Source organism: Panicum virgatum, chromosome 3K (genome assembly GCF_016808335.1).
Source record: "Panicum virgatum strain AP13 chromosome 3K, P.virgatum_v5, whole genome shotgun sequence".
Taxonomy (NCBI): domain Eukaryota; kingdom Viridiplantae; phylum Streptophyta; class Magnoliopsida; order Poales; family Poaceae; genus Panicum; species Panicum virgatum.
This window is the reverse complement of record NC_053138.1, coordinates 22,770,816-22,789,057: the sequence shown is the minus strand read 5'-3', so window position 1 is coordinate 22,789,057 and position 18,242 is coordinate 22,770,816. Positions and strand designations below refer to the sequence as shown.

Below are 18,242 nucleotides of genomic sequence, written 5' to 3'. Positions count from 1 at the left end.
GCGGAGCGTCGTTGGCGCCATACGGGGTTCCGGCCCCCCTTGCCATTGAAAATCTCCATTAGTTGAACAGTAATTTCAGTACTGTTCGCTAGATTAACAATCCCCCCCCCCCCCCCCCCCCCCCCCCCCCCCCGATTCGTTGTCCAGGCTCCGCCACGCCCCGGCTCGCGCGCGCCCGTGGTCCGTCTCGACGTCTCGTCCAGTCCATGGGCGACCGGGCCTCTCCTTCGGGCGCGCACAGAGCGCCGGCTCCCTAAAGGAGAGCAAGGGGCGGGCGGTCTCAGCGCTCGAGGCTCTTCCTTTGCCTCCTCTGCTCGGCTGCTCCGCGCGCGGCCGCGGGTGGAAGTGGCCAGAAAGAAGGCCGCGGGGGTCTCCGTTTCCTGAACGCAAGTCCAGAGCACGAGCAGCCATGGGGGCAGGGGGCCCTGCGCCCCTGCCATGCCGGTGCCGGTGCCACCACGGACGCCGAATGGGCAGGAAAGTTTCGCGTGGATCGCTGCGGCATCTGAATCGACTGATCGTTCAGCCGTTCGGTGACGGCTTGTGTGTTTTGCACTTTTGCTAACGTCAGTGTATATGGGAATTTAGTAACTGAGCCGAATAAGTATAAGGATGAAACTTTTCTCACATCTTATAAAACTCCCTTTCCTCTCTTTGTAAGGCAATTCCCAATGGGAGTTTCATAGGAGTTTCATACATATTAATTAGCATGCCTTGTAGAATTATATGATGACATGACATAGAATTTAAAAAGAAAGATAAGAAACCAGTTTCATCTAGATGAAACTCTCTCTACATAAATACCAACACTCTATGAATCTTGAAATTAAATGCGATGTAGACCCTAGAAAACCATAATATAAAATTATACATTGGGAGAGATAGTTTCAACAATTGTTTCAACAATTGTTTCAACCATATCTTATAATATGCAACGTAAGGCCACTGAAATTGGCCTAATGACACGTGATGTGGTATACAATTTAATGCTCCTCCATTTAAGCATCGTGATTCGCGTGCGCTGGCCCCCTTTCATTCAGAGGAAGGGCGTGTTCTCGCTTATCGTGAGAGGGGGCACAAGTACGGTCGTCAATGGTGTTCCATGCACAGTTAACGATACACGTAACAAAATGGAAAACAGACGATTCACAAATGACTTTTCATGTTGCTTATAATTTGTGTAAAAATTTAAATCCAATAAAAAAACGCATCTCTCGTATCAGGCTCCTGTGTTTATTTGTGGCTTCAGGAGCCCGGATGATAAAGTTATTCAACAGAGCTCCATCTCACGTTTTTTTTACACGTGCTGCTTGTGCTGACGATTTTTTTTTAAAAAAAATTATCCAGCCAGCACTAGTTTGATAGGTATAGATAAAACAGTCATTTTGAGTGCCTTGAGAGAGTTGAAATAATGCATTGTGCCCTCCCTCCCACCCCTTCGACTACCAGTACCGCCTCAGACCACCAACCTCTACCTGGGGACCTGTATGTAAGAGCTGACAATGTCAAAATTTCTTCACCATTTGAGCATTTGCCAAAGAACCACTGTCAGCGCAAGATTGAACCATATCATCTTGCAAGTTGCAATCTGAAACATGACGCATTTACATCAGTACCTCCACAGCTCCCACTCCCACTCACCCCAGGCAGGCAGAAGTCCTCAGCAAATGCAACTTCTACAGCACCAGAAAACGTTGAATATGAAGCAGAAAATGCAATGTCGATTATTTTCCATGCACTGATGTACAATATACAGCGAGTTTGGCCATCCAAGGATTTCCAGTTATCAGAACAAAATAGCTCGGAGAACTGACCAGCTGTGGGAGTTCTCTAATGAATTAAGAAGCCAGCACCCAAACCTCTGAGCACAACAAGTTCGACGAAGACAATCAGATCACTACCTAAAAGATGTATGATCGTGGAAAAGCTCCGTCGAAAGGAAGAAGTGGCAACATCTGCATTGGCTATCAAAACCGCACATCTGGGGCTCTTGAGAGGCTTTACAGATTGGATCTAACTGGTCGTAGTGACTGAGAATTAGTGTACACAAAGCTCGGCTACTATGCTTTTGAGGATCTACTGGTATCTACGCCTGTATCTGTCGAAACTACACTACAAGTCAACATCTGGCAGTGGCACCTTCCAGTAATTCCAGTTATTGTAGTCTTCCTGCATAACATGATCGCCAATAATCAGCACAAGAAAATTATATGAACATGCATTTGTCACATGAATCTTTTGAGTAATCTACATAGATATACCACAAGGATTGACAGGCATATATTTCTAAGTGTCCATTTATCTAAGTGTAGAAATGTAATTGTTTAAATTTGTGTCCTTTAGTAAGTGAAAAAGAATGCAGCATTCATGTACATGGAATCAACTATTATCTAATGTACAGAAAAAAAACTTTGGTAAAAAGTATTCTGGGCATCAAGTTCAAATATGTAGCTAGTGAACTTTTCAATTTTTCATGTTGTATTTGGATGAGAAAAAATGTACTAAAGGGAACTGATGGAAACCAGCAAGTCTTCTAGACCCAACCTATGTGATTTTTTTATTAGGTGTTAAAATGTTTAGATATGTCAAGTAGAACATAATTCCAGTCCATGCCTGGGGTGGACGTAAAATACCACTAGCAGCTATGAAGACAACTGACCTGTTCAACCAGAGTAGTTGGTGGAAACATGTCATTGACAAGGGTATGTAAGGAGGTATAAGACTTCACATCAACAGAACTGTTGACAGCCACTTCTCCCTGCAAGCCCATGGATATGGCTCAGAGGCAATTATGCAAACATAATATGAATGATTATGGCGTTGTGTAATAAAGATACCTTCGGGTTGATGATAAAAATCTTGCCTTTAGGTATTCCCATCTTCTTGTAACTGAGCTCATCAGTGTCTCTGTTGCCAAACCCAGCATAAAATGGATTGTAATCAGAAGGAAAAAGAGCCTTAATGTCCTGCCAAAGAACAAAACATCTATGAAAAAAAACATCACCAATAGCACTGTTGCAGAGTTTTAGATCTTAGAACCGAAGGGGAAAAAACTTGCACGCAATCTGGCAAGAGCATCAAACTAAAAAATGGAATTGCCTAAAAGAAATATACCTCCAGACATGCAATCTTGAATTCATGTGGGGCTCTCCGTATAACTGAGAAAAGTAGAGGCATATTAGAATCATGCTAAAAACAATAACATTATCATTAGACATATAGCCATTGACCGCCTATTTTCTATGGAGCCAGAGGCCGCATTACTGACCATGCTAGGATAAGTCCTGTCAATCGATATGGAAAATCAATTGGCCTAAATCATAGTAAGCAAATTATGTCAGGATCCAACTGTTAACAAAATGTTACCTTCTCGGTACAGTGAAGGAAACAAACCATCAGGTGAAATTACAACAGGCCCATTGGGCAGCGCTTTCCCATCCTGCAAAATTGGAAATAATTGTCATTTATCCACTGGAAAGAACTGCAGACATATTTACAATACTATACAGAAATAAAGTAAGCAAAATCCCTCGTACCATATATATGCCATATATGCCTAGATCAGTAGAAGTTAGAAAAAACACGTACTAGAAACAGCACCAAAAGTCAAATAACAATTGCCATCATACTTGTTTCAGATTGAAGAGGAAGTTCTTTGTGAGATATGCCTGAACAATTGCTCTGGCACTAAGGAATAGCAGTTGATAACCGTTTTCCTGGTTGAGACATAAAAGTTTATTTTAGACACAAGCACAAAATTAGGTATAACCCCACCTAGGGCAATGAAAAATAATAGAAAATAAAAATATATTTTAAGAAACTATCATACCTTTATTGCAGAAAAAAGTCGTGCGACACCGGAGTGACTCCAATCTCTTCCAACCAAAGGCATGACTTGACCCAACACATCAGACCTGAAAATTGTAGCATTAAGTACCTCCAATGATTTTGGCCATTTACAGCAGAAAAGCATGCATATCGACTACCCACTGCAAAGGAAAATGACGTGCAAAGCACAAAATTTCTACAACACGATGTTGGATTCAGTCAGTTGAGCTTTAGTCCCAAGGCAACCTTTATTTATTTGGTGACAGTTCTAGATATAAAGCGATTGTTGGAAATTCATCAACCAATAAATCACAGACCATAGGACAGTCCAGCTTAATGAGAGAATAAATAGACTAAATCGCTAGTAATCGAACAAGGCATGGAACCCTACATTACATCTACCAAATGAAGGTAAATTCAACCATTGAACATGGTGACTAAAAAGTAAAAACAGAAACACCATGATATTGTCACTCAAAACATCATTGTGAAGCAATATGCATTTATTTGGAAAGCCCGTCATAACGACTTATGTCTGTAAGCAACTCAAGCAAAATGTTGGGGGTAGCATGCAGGAGTGGAGAAACTATGAAAATACCTTGTTATGGTGCCATCCACATCAGATATCACAATTTTAGCATTCCATTTCCACAAGTAAATATGTGCATCAACCTAGTAAAAAAATCCAAATTTATTATACAATCCTAAAATAAAAGTACACAGTAGTTAAGAAATAGAGGCACAAAAACCTGCTGCTTCCCAAGAACTCTGGTGCAGAAGCTAAACGTCACCAAGTTTTGGCCCTCCTTCAGATTTAAAGATGCTACCTGTTCACTAGTGGGAATCAATGTCCGGACGAATTGCTTTCTTGGTGACTGGCTTTTGTTCTCCAGAGCTTGTTCATCCATTGGACTCAAAACAGTCTCTGAGTCAAGGAAAATGTCCTCAGAAGAATCACTGTTACTACGCTGAAGAGACCGTGTTATCCGAAAGGGATTGAGCCAAAGCCTCCATCTACGTCTTGAGGGAGACATTCTAAGAGAGTCTTCTCTTGAATTGGGTGTTTCCTGACGTTCCACCCGAATTGCATCACTAGGTTCTATGGTGAAGTTTGAACCAAATACAGCCTTCCCAAGAATGACATGAGAAACTTTACTCCATGGGAAGTACTTATTGTCAACTTTGACGATAAGGTTTGCATTTTTTATAATTGTTGATCCAGATGACTTGAAATCCTCCTCGCGGACAAGATGCTGTTGAAAGGCCTCCTCAGCAGATTCTCGACCCATTCCTGGTCGTAACATGTTCCCACAAAGAGAAATCTCAACCCCTGCAAGTGCACATCAAAACGGAACAATGACACACTATCTTTAGGAAATAAGAACAATATGCAACCTGATATGTGCTTACCCAAGCCCTTTTGTGTCTGAGAATGTTCTTCTTTAGTCTGTTCCTCCTCTTCTGAGTGCTCTGGAATGCTCCCCAGTTTGTCTTTATCACTGTTAGCTATGGATGATTGTAAACCATCGGATCCAGCAGCCTCAGTTTCAGAGGCAAGTTCCTTATCATGAGAACCTCCTTCAGAGAACAAGTCAAATCCCTTGCCATAATGAGAAGAGCTCCTTTTGTTTCGAGTCCTATCAACTCCTAAGGTAAATATTGAAGCATCCACTCCCTCCTGTAATCGACCATCTTGATCAGAGTAAGCAGTTTTAGTTTCACATTCCTCTAGATATGTCTCAGCAACAGAACAATTACCCAAACTAAGCTCAGAGTCCCTCTGATAATCGGATCCAGGAGAAAATAATTCATTTCCTGAATCCCCATCATCTACTTGTGATGTTAGATCCAAGCAGCTCTGAAAAGTGTCATTTTTAGCAAAATTAGCACCAGTATCCTCCAAATCATTGTCTTTGTTGTTGAGGTCACAAACTCCATCCTTGTTAGCTGGGAGATTCTTGGCTCTTTCGAGCACTGAGGCATCACTAGATTCATCTTCATTGGTCAAGGGTTGATGATCCTCATCATTGTTCTCTGGTATATCATGAGCTTTATGTGCCTTGGTTGAGGGTTGATAACCCACATCATTCTCCCCTGATAAAGCAGGAGAGTCGTCTTCACTGGTCAAGGGTTGATAGCCAACACTAATGTCCCCTGAAACACCACAAGACTCACCTTCACTGGTTACAGGTTGATAAACCTCATCATTGTTCCCTGACCTGGTCACATCCTGAATCTCATCTTCGTTTGACACATCATTGTCCCCTGAGACACCAGGAGACTCGTCTTCACTGGTCAAGGGTTGATAACCCACATTAATGTCCCCTGAAACCCCACAAGACTCACCTTCACTGGTTATGGGTTGATAAACCTCATCATTGTTCCCTGACATTGACACATCTTGAACCTCATCTTCGTTTGTAGACACAACTTGAGCTTCATCTTCATTTCTAGACACAGCATGAACTTTATCTTCACTAACTGACACATAGAGCGCTTCAACTTCATTGACAGACACATGGAGCTTTTCATCTTCGTCAACTGAGATGTGATGTAACTCATCCTTCTCAATTGGTACCTCTCCATTCCCTGTTAAAACCTTTGACTGATGTTCAGAATCAAATTTTACCTTTTCCTGTGATATGTATAAATCATCTAAAATGCCAGCATCCCACACCTCACCACTGCGGCTGAAGTCCCCACCAGAGCTCTGCCCAGGTCCCAAATGGAACTGCGGGTCACTTAACTGCACATCCTCCATACCTTCATCTGTTGAAGAAATAGGAGCCGTGAGCACATGTCCATCCACACTAACCAGAACCACCTCTGAATTTTCCCCATCAGCTTGGTTTTGTAAATCTTCTGCTTCCTCCAACCTGCCATAACCATCAAATGACTCAAACTCATCCCTGGTTTGCTTCTCTTGATGCTCCACATTCAACTCTTGGCTACCAAGCCTGTCACTAGGACCAATGTAAAGGTCCCCATCACTCTTACTACGCGCTGGAGGTTCAGGCTCATTGCTAGCTTCTTCTTCTGAACCTGTACCAGAGTCTTCGCTGCCAGGCACAAGCTCACGCATGAAATAGGCTTGGCCAGAGTTGTCAAGGTGCATGTGAAAGCTGGCTTCAACGCCATTTACGGTGATGGTAACGACCTTCTCAGCACCCTTGAGCACCCCCTGGAACTTCCCAAAACGGACATACCATGGTGTGCTGCGGTATGAACCATCAGGCTGCTCAACTGCAATGATGTCAACTGCGCCACCAAATGGGTGGAAGGGCGTTGCAACAGAGTACACTCCCTGCGAGATCACAGATCCAACCCTTCCCACCACGTTCATATCTGCAGGAGCCCTCCACGGTCACCAAGCATCAAACACTCAACAGTCCAGACCGTGGTTGCTTGATTCGTCCAATTTCTTCATCAATTCTGCAATATATGATGTGAAAAAAAGATTAAGTACTAAGTAATTGATTTGAAACCGAGCTGTTTATCACAACTTAAAGATCATTTGTAATCCTTTTAAAGATAGGTACAATTTCCTTCACGAGATCAGCATGCTAGCTGCAAGTGAATTTATGAATTACCTAGCTCAGTTGCTTGCTTCGCAGCAAAATGAGAGGAGATGGGAGGCGCTGACCGCGTAAGGTGCCCGGAGGAGTCACTCGGGCAGGGTGTGGCTGCGGCTGCGGCCGTTGGATAAGATTCTGCAATGTTGACACTGCTGAGATGATATTGAACTGCATGTTTAATAGTGTGATAAAATAGTTCAACTTTCAATCCAGATATCCAATTGAATAAAGGGTGGGAAATTTGGGAGAGGAGGAAGTCTCCGAAAATTTTGGAGAAGGGGAGGGGGAGCTGCGTGCTGTGCCAGGGCGCTTGCGTGGTTGCGCGGTTGCTCTGACCCGCCGGCGCTGCCCGCGGGCACGTCCCCGCAACGCAGAGAGGGGGCGAGCGGGCGAGGGCGAGGACGAGACAAGCTGCCGAGAGCAGTTAGGAGCCGAGCCCCCGAGCTGCCGAGAGCGGGCGGGGAGGCAGCCGGCAGATGCAGCGCACCGGCGCCGGCGGCTCGCTTCAGGAGCGTGGCGGCGGTGGGGGCGGGATTGGAGGAGCAAAGAGGCGCGGCAGCGGGAGATGGAGCACTGGGGCGGTCGCCGTCGCCGGCGCCGGCGTGGAAATGGGGATCGGTACCAAAAATCGGATCGGATCCTATTGGAGAAGAGAGGGGGGGAGGTTGCGCACCTCGAAGCGTCGCGATTCGGCTCAGCTTGCTTAGGCCCCTCCCCGCTTCGGCGAGGCCGTTCGAGAAGCTTCTGGAACCTTCGAGGCGCCGCCCCCGCCGCGACGCCGCCACCGTCGATGGCGAGGTCGGAATTGGATATTGGGGGGACAAGGCCGGCCGTTGCAGGGGGTGGGGGGCATTTATATGCGAGCCCTTCCATTCGCACGCGCCGGCGAGACTTGACGAGCAGCGCCCGGCGCACATGGGACCCTCCACCCCCACGCCTCGCGAACCGCCTGGACGGATGGCACGCTTACATGTGGGGCTCACGGAGTCCCGGGCCCACGTGCCAGTGACCGGTTTCAATGCGGGTTGTTGAGGACCCGCGGTGGGGGGCGAAAGAAATAAAATGCCGCTACGTGTAGCTGGGCGTGGCGGTTTTCTTTTTTCCCGGGGGGGGGGGGGGGGGGGGGGGGGGCCGAAAAGGGAGCGCTGAAAAGACCTGGAAATTCCGATAGCGTGACGCTGCCGCGGTGGGCCAGGCGGGGGCTCCCTGCGACGTGGAGCCCACTCGTCGCGGACTCATTAAAGCCGGTAGTTTTATGGGGGCATGCTTAATTAATGGATAGTGAAGCACTGAAGCCTGCGTGCCCGCTGTCTTTGTTGCTGTCGGGGCGCATCTACTCGCTCGAAATTATTTTTACGGCCGAAATGACAGTTTCACCCTTGGGCGCTAGCATCTTTTTCTTTTTGAAAGAGAAGCGGTAGCATCTTTGAACTAGCCTGGGAGTTTTCAGACTCGTTCAGAGGACAAACCAAGATTCTTCCAATTTTCCATGCCTTTTCACCTCGTCTGCCGAGCGGTTTATGCGACGAATCTTACGTTGTTTTGACTGAATGGCTCATCTGAAAGCATATCGGTTATGAATCGATCGGTGTCAGTAAGCAGAAGTTCCAACAGTGCGACTCAGCCTAGATTCTCAAGATGCCCTGCACACACAAAAAAACACACTGAAAAGTCTGAAAACGCAGGGGCAGTCTCGGTACCTCGCCGTGCGAACGCGCTGGTCGTCTGGTCCCCAACGCCAAGTGCGGGGGTGCAGGTCGTCGTCAAGCTCCGTGCGTGCGGCACGTGCGGTGACGAGGACGAGGCTGATCTCCAAGATGGCGTGCAGATCCAAGGTTTAAAATTTCGGCGAAATTTCGGTATTTTTTTCGTGTTCGGTAGTTATCGGGAAGTAGAATTTCGGTAAATTTCGTTTCAAAATTCAAAAATTCAAAAAAAATTGTAAAAAAAATATGTAAAAAATATGATAAAAAATTAGGTGTTTTTCTGAGCAATTAGCACTCTTGTTGAAGGTCCGCCCCGACGCAGCTCGTCACTCTTCCAGTGCCTTCCTCGCTCTCCTCTCTTTTCCCCTTCGTCCCTCCGCCCTTCCGCCGCCGCCAGCAGTAGATTTCGACGCGTAGCACCGAAATTTCGGCGGAAAAACACCGGATTTCGGCCGGAATGTAGAGGATCCCGCTGCTGGGAAGGCGCGGCGGCATACCGCTGCATCCCGACCGGATTTCGCTGTCTTACCGGCGAAAAAACGCTACTTCTGTCCGGATTTCGGCGCTGGCTCCGGGAAAGAAAGGTATGAGAGAGTATTTTGCGATGGTGATGCTTGTTGATGTTGATCTAAGTTAGTTACTGCTGATATGTGATGAACTTCATGCTAGTTAGAGGAAATTGGGAAGCTAGGGTTAGAGGAAATGTTAGGATTTGTTAGTTGATTTGGCATGGAATGTATAGAAAAAATCATTCAAACATTTTGGATATGAATTGTATTGAATATTAGTGATGAATTTAATAGCCGATTCATGAACTTACACCGTGCTATTTTTTTGTAATTGTAGGACAATGCCAGACGTAGTTTGGGAGCATGGCCAAAAGGTCGGGGGTGGTTTCAAATGCAAGTATTGCAGGGAGGAGAAGGGTGGGGGAGGAGCAACACGGTTCAAAGAGCATTTGGCACATAGGGGGAAAGATGTGAAGGACTGCCCTTCGGTTCCGATCGAAGTTAAGCAATTCTTTAGTGAGCTGTTGGACAGGAACAAGGTTAGAGCAAAAGCAAGGGCCCGAGAAAGAGTGCTGAGGGACCAAGCAGCAAGGGGGCGGCACACTGACCTAGAGGAGGAGGGTGGCCAGGGGCACGACGAGGATGCAGAGCTACAGGCTGCCTTACACCAGTCCCGCCAAGAGTATGACTTTATGCAGCAAGCTGGGCCACGATACGAGAGGGTGGCGGATCTGGAGCTGCTTCTGGATCTATAAGTGGTGGTGTTGGAGGCAGTGGTGGACCACAGCCTTCGATGTTCAGAAGGAGTCAGTCACAAGTCCCCGAGAGGGTTAGGGACTACCACCTAGGTTTGAGCAGTGCTCCACGACAGCAAAGGATTGATACCGGCCCATGGACTGTCAAGGGGAGGACATCAAGAGAGCTTCTAGGGAGGGCATGGGCGAAGGCGTGCCATGCTGTCGGTATTCCCGGCCGGAAAGTCGATGACCCATACTTTAAAGCTGCGATCGTGGAGACCCAGAAACAAGGTAACAATGTATATTTTGAGCTACATTACATATCCTTCATTGTGATCTTAATGCTTTCTCTTCTATGACCGCAGGTGTTGGAATCAAAATACCATCAAGGAGGGAGATAGATGGAAAATATTTGGATGAGAATGTGAAGGAGATAGAGAAAGAGATAGAGAAGTGGAAGAACGAGTGGGATGAATGTGGAGTCACGATCATGTGTGATTCGTGGACGGGGCCTATGCGTAATTCGGTCATTAATTTCTTGGTGTATAGCGGTGGCACCATGTATTTCTTGAAGTCCATCAATGCGTCCGACAAAATACAGGACCATCAATACTTGTTGAAGGTAAGTCCATGTATCGATGCATTGTTCTCACCTTGGCATAAAATATAGTACCATACGCATATCACATTGGCAATGTTGTGCAGGAGATACGAGCAGTGGTCATGAAAGTGGAGCCTCACAATGTGGTTCAGCTTGTCACGGATAATGGTTCGAACTACAAAAAAAGCCTGCAAAATTCTCTGTCACGAGTTCCCTACCATTGCATGGCAGCCTTGCCTTGCCCATACCATCAACCTTATGCTGAAGGACATAGGGAAGTGGTCAGAGCATGATGCTTGTATTCGAAGCGCGCAACGAATTTGCAGCTGGCTCTACAACTCCAACAGTTTACACAGCATGATGAGGGAAGCCATCGGTGGAGAGTTGGTCAAGTGGAATGTAACAAGATTTGGGACCAACTACATGTTCCTTGAAAGCATGTATAAGAAGAAGGACCAGTTCATGACATGGTTAGTGTCACCTGAGTTCCGACGGTCCCACCACTTCAAAAGTGAAACTGGAAGGTACATTTACGAATGCATCACAAGTCTTGAATGGTGGGCGAATATGGAGTATGTGATCAATGATGTTGAGCCTCTGTACATGTTTTTGAGATTTGCTGACACAGACAAGACACCTAATTTGAGTGAGGTGACAATGGAGTATCAAAACATGAGGCAGACATATGCCAGCAAGTTCAGCAGTGACTACCCCCGGTTTGAAAAGATCATGGCTGTGATAGATGCAAGGATGACCACAGTGATGTCAGGCACATATATGGCCACTGCTTGTGCTCTTAACCCTTATGTGCAGTACAGTTTGGGCACATCACAGAAAGTCATGGCAGTAATGCGCAATGGCCTGGAGAAAATGTTGGATACTAATTCAGCAGCAATTGCATTGCAAGAATTTGAAATATTCAGGACGAAGCAAGGTGAGTTCTCTAGTGACATTGCTAGGCGAATGGCCATTGACCGGAAAACTTCACCAGCTGCTTGGTGGGCTACATTTGGGGGAGATACACCAGTGTTGCAAAGGGTCGCCCGACGCTTGTTGTCGCAGTGTGCAGCCTCTAGTGGATGTGAAAGGAACTGGAGCACATTTGCTTACATCCACACCAAACTGCGCAATAGGTCGAGCCACCAGAAATTGGACAAATTGGTCTTTGTGAACTACAACCTCCGCTTGCGTCTGCAACGTGCTACTAGAGGGCTCGATCCATATGACTATGATCCAGTTAGCAGTTTCATGGATCTTTCTTTGTACCGGCAGTCATCAGCAATTCAAGATTGGATGAAGCAATCAAGGTCCAATGGAGACCCAGCATTTGATGAAGACTCTGACTTCACTGACACTCCATTGCCGAGCCAGATGTTCACTGACATAGGCTCTTCTCATGGTCACGATGAAGATGTGGAGACATGGGCCGAAGAAACAATTGGGGACACACATCTGGGAAAAAGGAAGACTAAGATTGGTCCCGAAATGAGAAAAGGGAAGAAACCACGCACTGAGGAGGAGTTAGGTAGTGACGATACCACACCTGAGCCTAGTGCTGGTGAGGACATTGGTGATGATGATGATGATGATGATGATGATGATGATGATTCCAGTAGCAGTGAAGGTGATGGCAATGATGGCAACGAAAGTGGTGGTTATCGTATATCTCCTACTATAAGGTTCACGGGGGAGGAGGACTTCACCCATGCAACACAAGATACAGATCATGGAGCACCTACTTCACAACGACAAACAACATCGACACATCGACATGGTCGGCAGGCCCCACTTGCATATGATGAAGATAACTCCAACTCTGCCTCCAGTGGTCAGTACTACAACCCTTACAGTACTTCTCCCCCTGCAGGGGGCTTTCTGTGGCCACCACCAGGGGTGGTGAACCCGCCACTTCCGCAGGCAGTTGCAGCATTGCTTTATTTGGATTATCACGGCTACCTACCATATGGAGCTCCACAGTTGCAATATCGCCCACCTACGTACGTGTATTTGCCACCAACAGACGAGCCGTATGAGGGACCACCGGGAGAGAGATTTGAGGACTGAAGAATGCAGGTACTTATCCTATCAACAGAACTTATCTATACGTTTTGCTTCCTCTACTTATTCAATTTATTTCACATAAATATTTAAATGCAGAGAATATGCTACATGGATTATTCTGGACTATGTCTTTGCCTCTGTTGTATCTTTGGATTGTAATAATTCTAAGGGACTTTGGATGTATTGCGTTCTATGTGTGGACTTTGGACATGAGTTATGTGTAATAATTCTAATGGACTTTGGATGTATTACGTTGTATGTGTGGACTTTGGACATGAGTTATGTGTTAAATGGTGTATTTGTCATTGTTTTGTGGAGTTATATATATGTTATGCATTATGAACTGTCAATATACACATAATCAGGGGAAATTTTGCCAAAATTTTCAATTTTTCCATATATACACATCATTTTCTGTTAATTTGCATCATTTTACGGTGACAAAACCGAAATTTCGGTCGAAATCACCGAAATTTCGGTCGAAATCACCGAAATTTCGGTCGGAATTCACCGAAATTTCGTTTTTTGAATTTGAATTCACTTTCCGTTCGGAATTAGCGAATTTCGGCAAAATTTCGACCGAAATTTCGTTTCCGGCAAACGGCGGGATTCGAAAAAAAAACGAAAAGGTAAACCCTGTGCAGATCTCGCCCGCGTGCGCGGCGCGGCTCCCCCGTTTTGTCCAGAAAAATGGGCATGTCCGGTATAGCCCGTGCGAATATGCCCGGCCCTCACCTCACCTCTGACCTCTCCACCCGGAAACCCAACGGTTTGCTTTCCGGCTCGGAACTCCTCCGTACGCGCAGTCGCGCACCCGTCATCTCCCTCCCGTTTTCGCCGGCGTGGAACCGTGCGCCGCCCAGGCAGCGCCGCCGCGCCCCCCTCGAGGTTGCTTCGCGCCGTGCGAGACGGAAACGCGGATGGTGCGGGTCCGTGGATGTCAGGATGTGGTGGCTTGGCTTGAAGCAACCTTGCGCTCGCGCGACCTGGTGGCTGGCGGTGTGTTTCCGGAAGCTATCGGGCGGGCCCGGTGGTGGTGGTCGCCGCCGCCGTACCGTGTGGTCAGGGGATGCCGTGGCAGCCGGCTAGTCCTTCTGGATCTGGCCGTATGGGAGGGTTGCGTTGCGATGCGTCCTGGAGCACGCGAGCGACGTGAGCGAGGCAGCGGAAACCAGCGAGAAGAGCCGGAGCAAGATCGATCGTTGATGACTTTTCAGAAAGGATAGATCGTTGATGCGGACTGGACTGGGCGTGAGCGCGAGATGCGACGCGCGGCCGCCGCCCGATGGCGCGAGACTGACGGCGATCGCAGCTACGTAGGCCTTTGTTTCACCTTACTTTCGATTTTGAAAGCTCGATTTTATAAAATTTAAAAGTCAGATAACTTCCAAAATTAAGAATCAAGGTTCTGTTTTGTCTTGCTACTAGTATGATAAAATTGTTCATGCTAAATCCATTTATGTTCATAATTATTTATTTCAGAATTTAATTATATAATTACCTAATTATTCAACAGACGTATATTTGAAATATACTGTACATGTCAGCACATTAGTTAGTCATTTTGCCCATTATGAATCCTCCGCTATTTATGATTCAAAAACTATTTTGCTGTGAAAATCTAAACCGGATGTTGTGTCAGCTCCTCATGTCCTATCTACAAAAAATTGAGCTCCAAGGCATGTTGTAGAATGCATCAACTTGAGTGGCGCTTGCGCTTCTACTTTGTTCTTTGTTTTTCTCTTTTCTGCAGACTTGTCAGGTGTGATCCCCATATATGATTCACTATCTGCATTCATGTGATGTTTATTTCTGTCCATTCCTTTTTTTTTTGCGAGGATTATTTCTGTCCATTCCAGCTATGTGTCGTGGGGCTTTTAGAATGAGATGTTTGTGGAGGAGTAGAGCTAGCTGAAGATTTGGATGGTTGTACTATGCTAAACAGAAATTAGGAGTGCGGAAGCGAGAAGTGAAGAGTACTATCTAGGATTGAAAACAATTCAATGTGCACGTGAACAACAGGTAAGCCTAATCAATGTGCTGATGTATGTGCACCTACATAGAATGGCCCCCTCTGGGCGGCGGTTCGCTGTTATAAATATGGGCCTACGGCAGCAGCCTACGAATAACACAGATTATCTCGAGCCCGAGCTGTGCTAAAAAAAAAAATCTCGAGCCCGAGCTGGCTCTCTGGGCCTGTGGGTAAAAGATCACCACCACCGGGCTTGGTCTGTGCGCTGAGCCTGGTGAGCAGCCTCATTTCTCGCTCCGGCCAGACATTTTTGTTCACGCGCACGCACCAAAAAACAAGCAAGACTCGCTAGGATGAGATTTTCAAAAAAAAAAACAAGACTGAGTTAAGGTTCTTGTCAACCAAGTTCCGCACATTTCCAGTTTTGAAGTACACATAATTTCCAACCGTCCCGCCCTACGACCCGAAAACGTGCCAATCATTTTTTTATCACAGGGGAATGAGCAAGAAGAACCTATAGATTTTTAACTGTAAAATTTTATTTTTTAGATTTATTCATTCGAAAAAATAAAATTCTGCAAAATTTTCAATAAAAATTGCTAACAAAGTCTGTCTCTGTTTACCCCGAAAAAAAAAGTCTGTCTCTATCCCAGACCCAGCTAGACGAGCTCTGCGCAAAAAAAACAAAAAAAAGGTCTCTACTTCTGTCCCCTTTCCGGTCACCTGCTAAGTCTGAAGTCAAACGCCCACCAGACCCTCACCAATCTTAACTCAAAAAAAAAAACAGACCCTCACCAATCTCAAAGCGCATCCGACCCCTACGCCTACTTCGCTACTAAAAAGAGGCCCGTCCGACGCTTCACCCGTCACCGACACACTCCCACTCGTTTCGCCCCCATCCTCCGCCGCCGTCCCCCCCACAGATCTCGCCGCGGCCGCCGCTCCCGCCATGGCCGCGCGCCGCCTCCTCCTCCCCCTCCTCGCCGTCGCGGGATCCCTCGCCTTCCCCGCGGCGGCCGAGATCAAGACGGAGTCCTTCCGGGAGGACCCGCGCGCCTCCATCATGTTCGAGAAATTCGGCTTCTCCAAGTCGGGCGCCGTCCGGATCGTCGTCACGGGCGCCGCCGTCTCCTCCCCCGTCGCGCGGGCGGACCTCAAGCAGCTGGGATTCTTCCTCCTCTCCGACGAGTCCCTCCTCTACGCCATCGACGAGGCGCAGGAGGGGCCCTCGCGGGAGAAGCGCGCCGCGGCGACCAACGGCGGCGGCGAGGACCCCGACGGCGGCTCCGGCGGCGCCGGCGCCGGGTGCGTGCTCTCCAGCCCCTACGTCAAGAAGCTCTTCACCTTCCACGACATGAAGGGCGGCCACTACAACAAGTCATTCCCGGTCACCCGCCCCGACGAGTACACCCTCTTCTTCGCCAACTGCGCGCCGGAGGCGCTCGTCTCCATGCGCGTCCGCACGGAGATGTACAACGTCAACGCAGACGGCTGCAAGGACTACCTCCCCGTCGGCCAAGCGCCCGTGCCGGCCATCTACGGCTTCTTCGCCTTGTGCTACGCCGCGTTCCTCGCCGCCTGGGGGCACCTCACCCTCTCCCGCGACCGCGTCAACGCGCACCAGATCCACCACCTCATGTCCGGCCTCCTCGTCGCGCGCCTCCTCTACTGCCTCTCCGCCGCCGAGGACCAGCACTACATCCGCGTCACCGGGACGCCGCACGGCTGGGACGTCGCCTTCTACCTCTTCCAGCTCGTGAAGGGCGTCGTCCTGTTCGCGGTGATCGCGCTGGTCGGCACCGGCTGGTCCTTCTTGAAGCCCGTCCTGCAGGACCGGGAGAAGAAGGTGCTCATGGCCGTGATCCCGCTCCAGGTCACCGCTAACATCGCCGCAGCTGTGATTGGGGAGACCGGGCCCTTCTTGCAGAGCTGGGTGACATGGAACCAGATCTTGCTGTTTGTGGACGTCGCGTGCTGCTGCGCGGTGCTCTTCCCGGTTGTGTGGTCGATCCGGTCGCTCAGGGAGACATCCAAGACCGACGGCAAGGCGGCGCGCAACCTCTCCAAGCTCACTCTGTTCCGGCAGTTCTACGTCGTGGTGATTGGGTACCTGTACTTCACTAGGATCGTCGTGTATGCGCTCAAGACCGTTGCCAGCTACAAGTACCGGTGGGTGAGCATCTTGGCAGAGGAGGTGGCCACCCTGGCGTTCTACCTGTTCATGTTCTACACATTCAAGCCAGCCGAGAAGAGCCACTACTTCTCCCTCGATGATGAAGAAGAGGAGGCCGCAGAGATGGTGCTTCGGGAAGAGGAATTCGAGCTATGAAGAGATGCATCGATTCACAAGAATCGGTTGAACTTAGCTGCGGGTTCGGTCGCGGTGCCACGTTCGTTTGATCTTCTCTCCCTGTGATCTTGATCATACTTTACAAATGCCAGGACATAGCCCATAGTGGTGTATGTACTTGCAGGGATGTGAGATTATTTTGTTCCTCTTGTAGATTTCAGGTTTTAGTTCTTTACTGATGAAACGCAGATTACTTAACTTATACCATGTTCAATGAGTCTTCTTGCTTGCACTGCAATTATGCAAATCAATGAGCAACAACTACTACTGTTTCGGTGTAGTTTGAAATTTGCTGCATGTTTGTGGTAACGGTAAGCCGTCCTCGTCATTTTGGCACGTTTGGCCTCTGCTGCTTCTGGTCAGATGATTTTCCAGTAATCGTGTGTGTGAATCGCATATTCCTTTTCCTGCCTGCCCTACCCTGCCCTACATCTTCCGAACATCTGCTACGCTTTGCTGCATCCCTTCCTTGTCTGTAGTTTGCAAGTCTTGGTCAAATACTAGCTGTAGCTACCATTTTGCCTACGTCAACGCACTGGCATGATTGAGGCAGGGAAACTAAATTAGACAGATCATCTCTTGTTTTCAGTTGGGCACGACACCTTGCTTTTGCTAATTTGCTTGGTGGTGCATCACTGTCCAGTCAGTGCCCATCCTTTTTCGTCGGCGGTAGCCTACTACCATAATTGTCGTGAGCGGCGCCTTGATCCACAGCCCACATGCACCTCACCTAATTATTCCATGTCCAGTGTTCCGGTACCGTGTTACCGGCTGATTGCTGATCCTACCGGCCACAGGAAGCAGCACACTGTGTCTGTTTGTTGAAGCTTGCGGAGCACTCAACTCTGGCGAAGACGAAGACGGTGACGCGCCAGCCCACGAGCACCTGACCCCGAGCCGACC

The 18,242-nt window shown here is 47.8% G+C and overlaps 4 protein-coding genes across 7 annotated transcripts; 3 read left to right on the top strand and 1 right to left on the bottom strand.

The window, feature by feature from the left end:
• Positions 1–1,699: 1,699 nt before the first annotated feature.
• LOC120698423 (phosphatidate phosphatase PAH1-like) lies at positions 1,700–8,274 on the bottom strand. Of its 4 annotated transcripts, XM_039982020.1 has the most exons (12): positions 8,077–8,274; positions 7,419–7,538; positions 5,239–7,260; positions 4,578–5,158; positions 4,427–4,500; positions 3,830–3,914; positions 3,630–3,716; positions 3,367–3,439; positions 3,115–3,158; positions 2,838–2,966; positions 2,660–2,758; positions 1,700–2,169 (listed from the first exon to the last, which is right to left on the bottom strand). In XM_039982020.1, the coding sequence occupies exons 3-12, from the start codon at positions 7,169–7,171 to the stop codon at positions 2,113–2,115; spliced, it is 3,162 nt and encodes a 1,053-aa protein (XP_039837954.1). In that variant the 5' UTR covers positions 7,172–7,260; positions 7,419–7,538; positions 8,077–8,274; the 3' UTR covers positions 1,700–2,112. The 4 variants fall into 4 exon arrangements, 3 of the variants coding, with proteins under 3 accessions (XP_039837954.1, XP_039837955.1, XP_039837956.1); XM_039982021.1 differs by lacking the exon at positions 8,077–8,274 and having other exon boundaries at positions 7,419–7,557; XM_039982022.1 differs by lacking the exon at positions 7,419–7,538 and having other exon boundaries at positions 1,702–2,169; positions 8,077–8,224.
• Positions 7,880–11,249, top strand: LOC120700734. Its single transcript, XM_039984972.1, has 4 exons — positions 7,880–8,021; positions 10,317–10,646; positions 10,721–10,977; positions 11,061–11,249. Exons 1-4 carry the CDS (start codon positions 7,880–7,882, stop codon positions 11,247–11,249), a joined length of 918 nt encoding a protein of 305 aa, XP_039840906.1.
• Positions 11,250–11,313: 64 nt separating this feature from the next.
• On the top strand, positions 11,314–13,020 carry LOC120700733. The gene has a single exon (XM_039984971.1). It carries the CDS (start codon positions 11,314–11,316, stop codon positions 13,018–13,020), a length of 1,707 nt encoding a protein of 568 aa, XP_039840905.1.
• A 2,822-nt stretch (positions 13,021–15,842) lies between these two features.
• LOC120698422 (protein CANDIDATE G-PROTEIN COUPLED RECEPTOR 7-like) lies at positions 15,843–17,627 on the top strand. Its single transcript, XM_039982019.1, has one exon. It carries the CDS (start codon positions 15,939–15,941, stop codon positions 17,316–17,318), a length of 1,380 nt encoding a protein of 459 aa, XP_039837953.1. The 5' UTR covers positions 15,843–15,938; the 3' UTR covers positions 17,319–17,627.
• Positions 17,628–18,242: the final 615 nt, after the last annotated feature.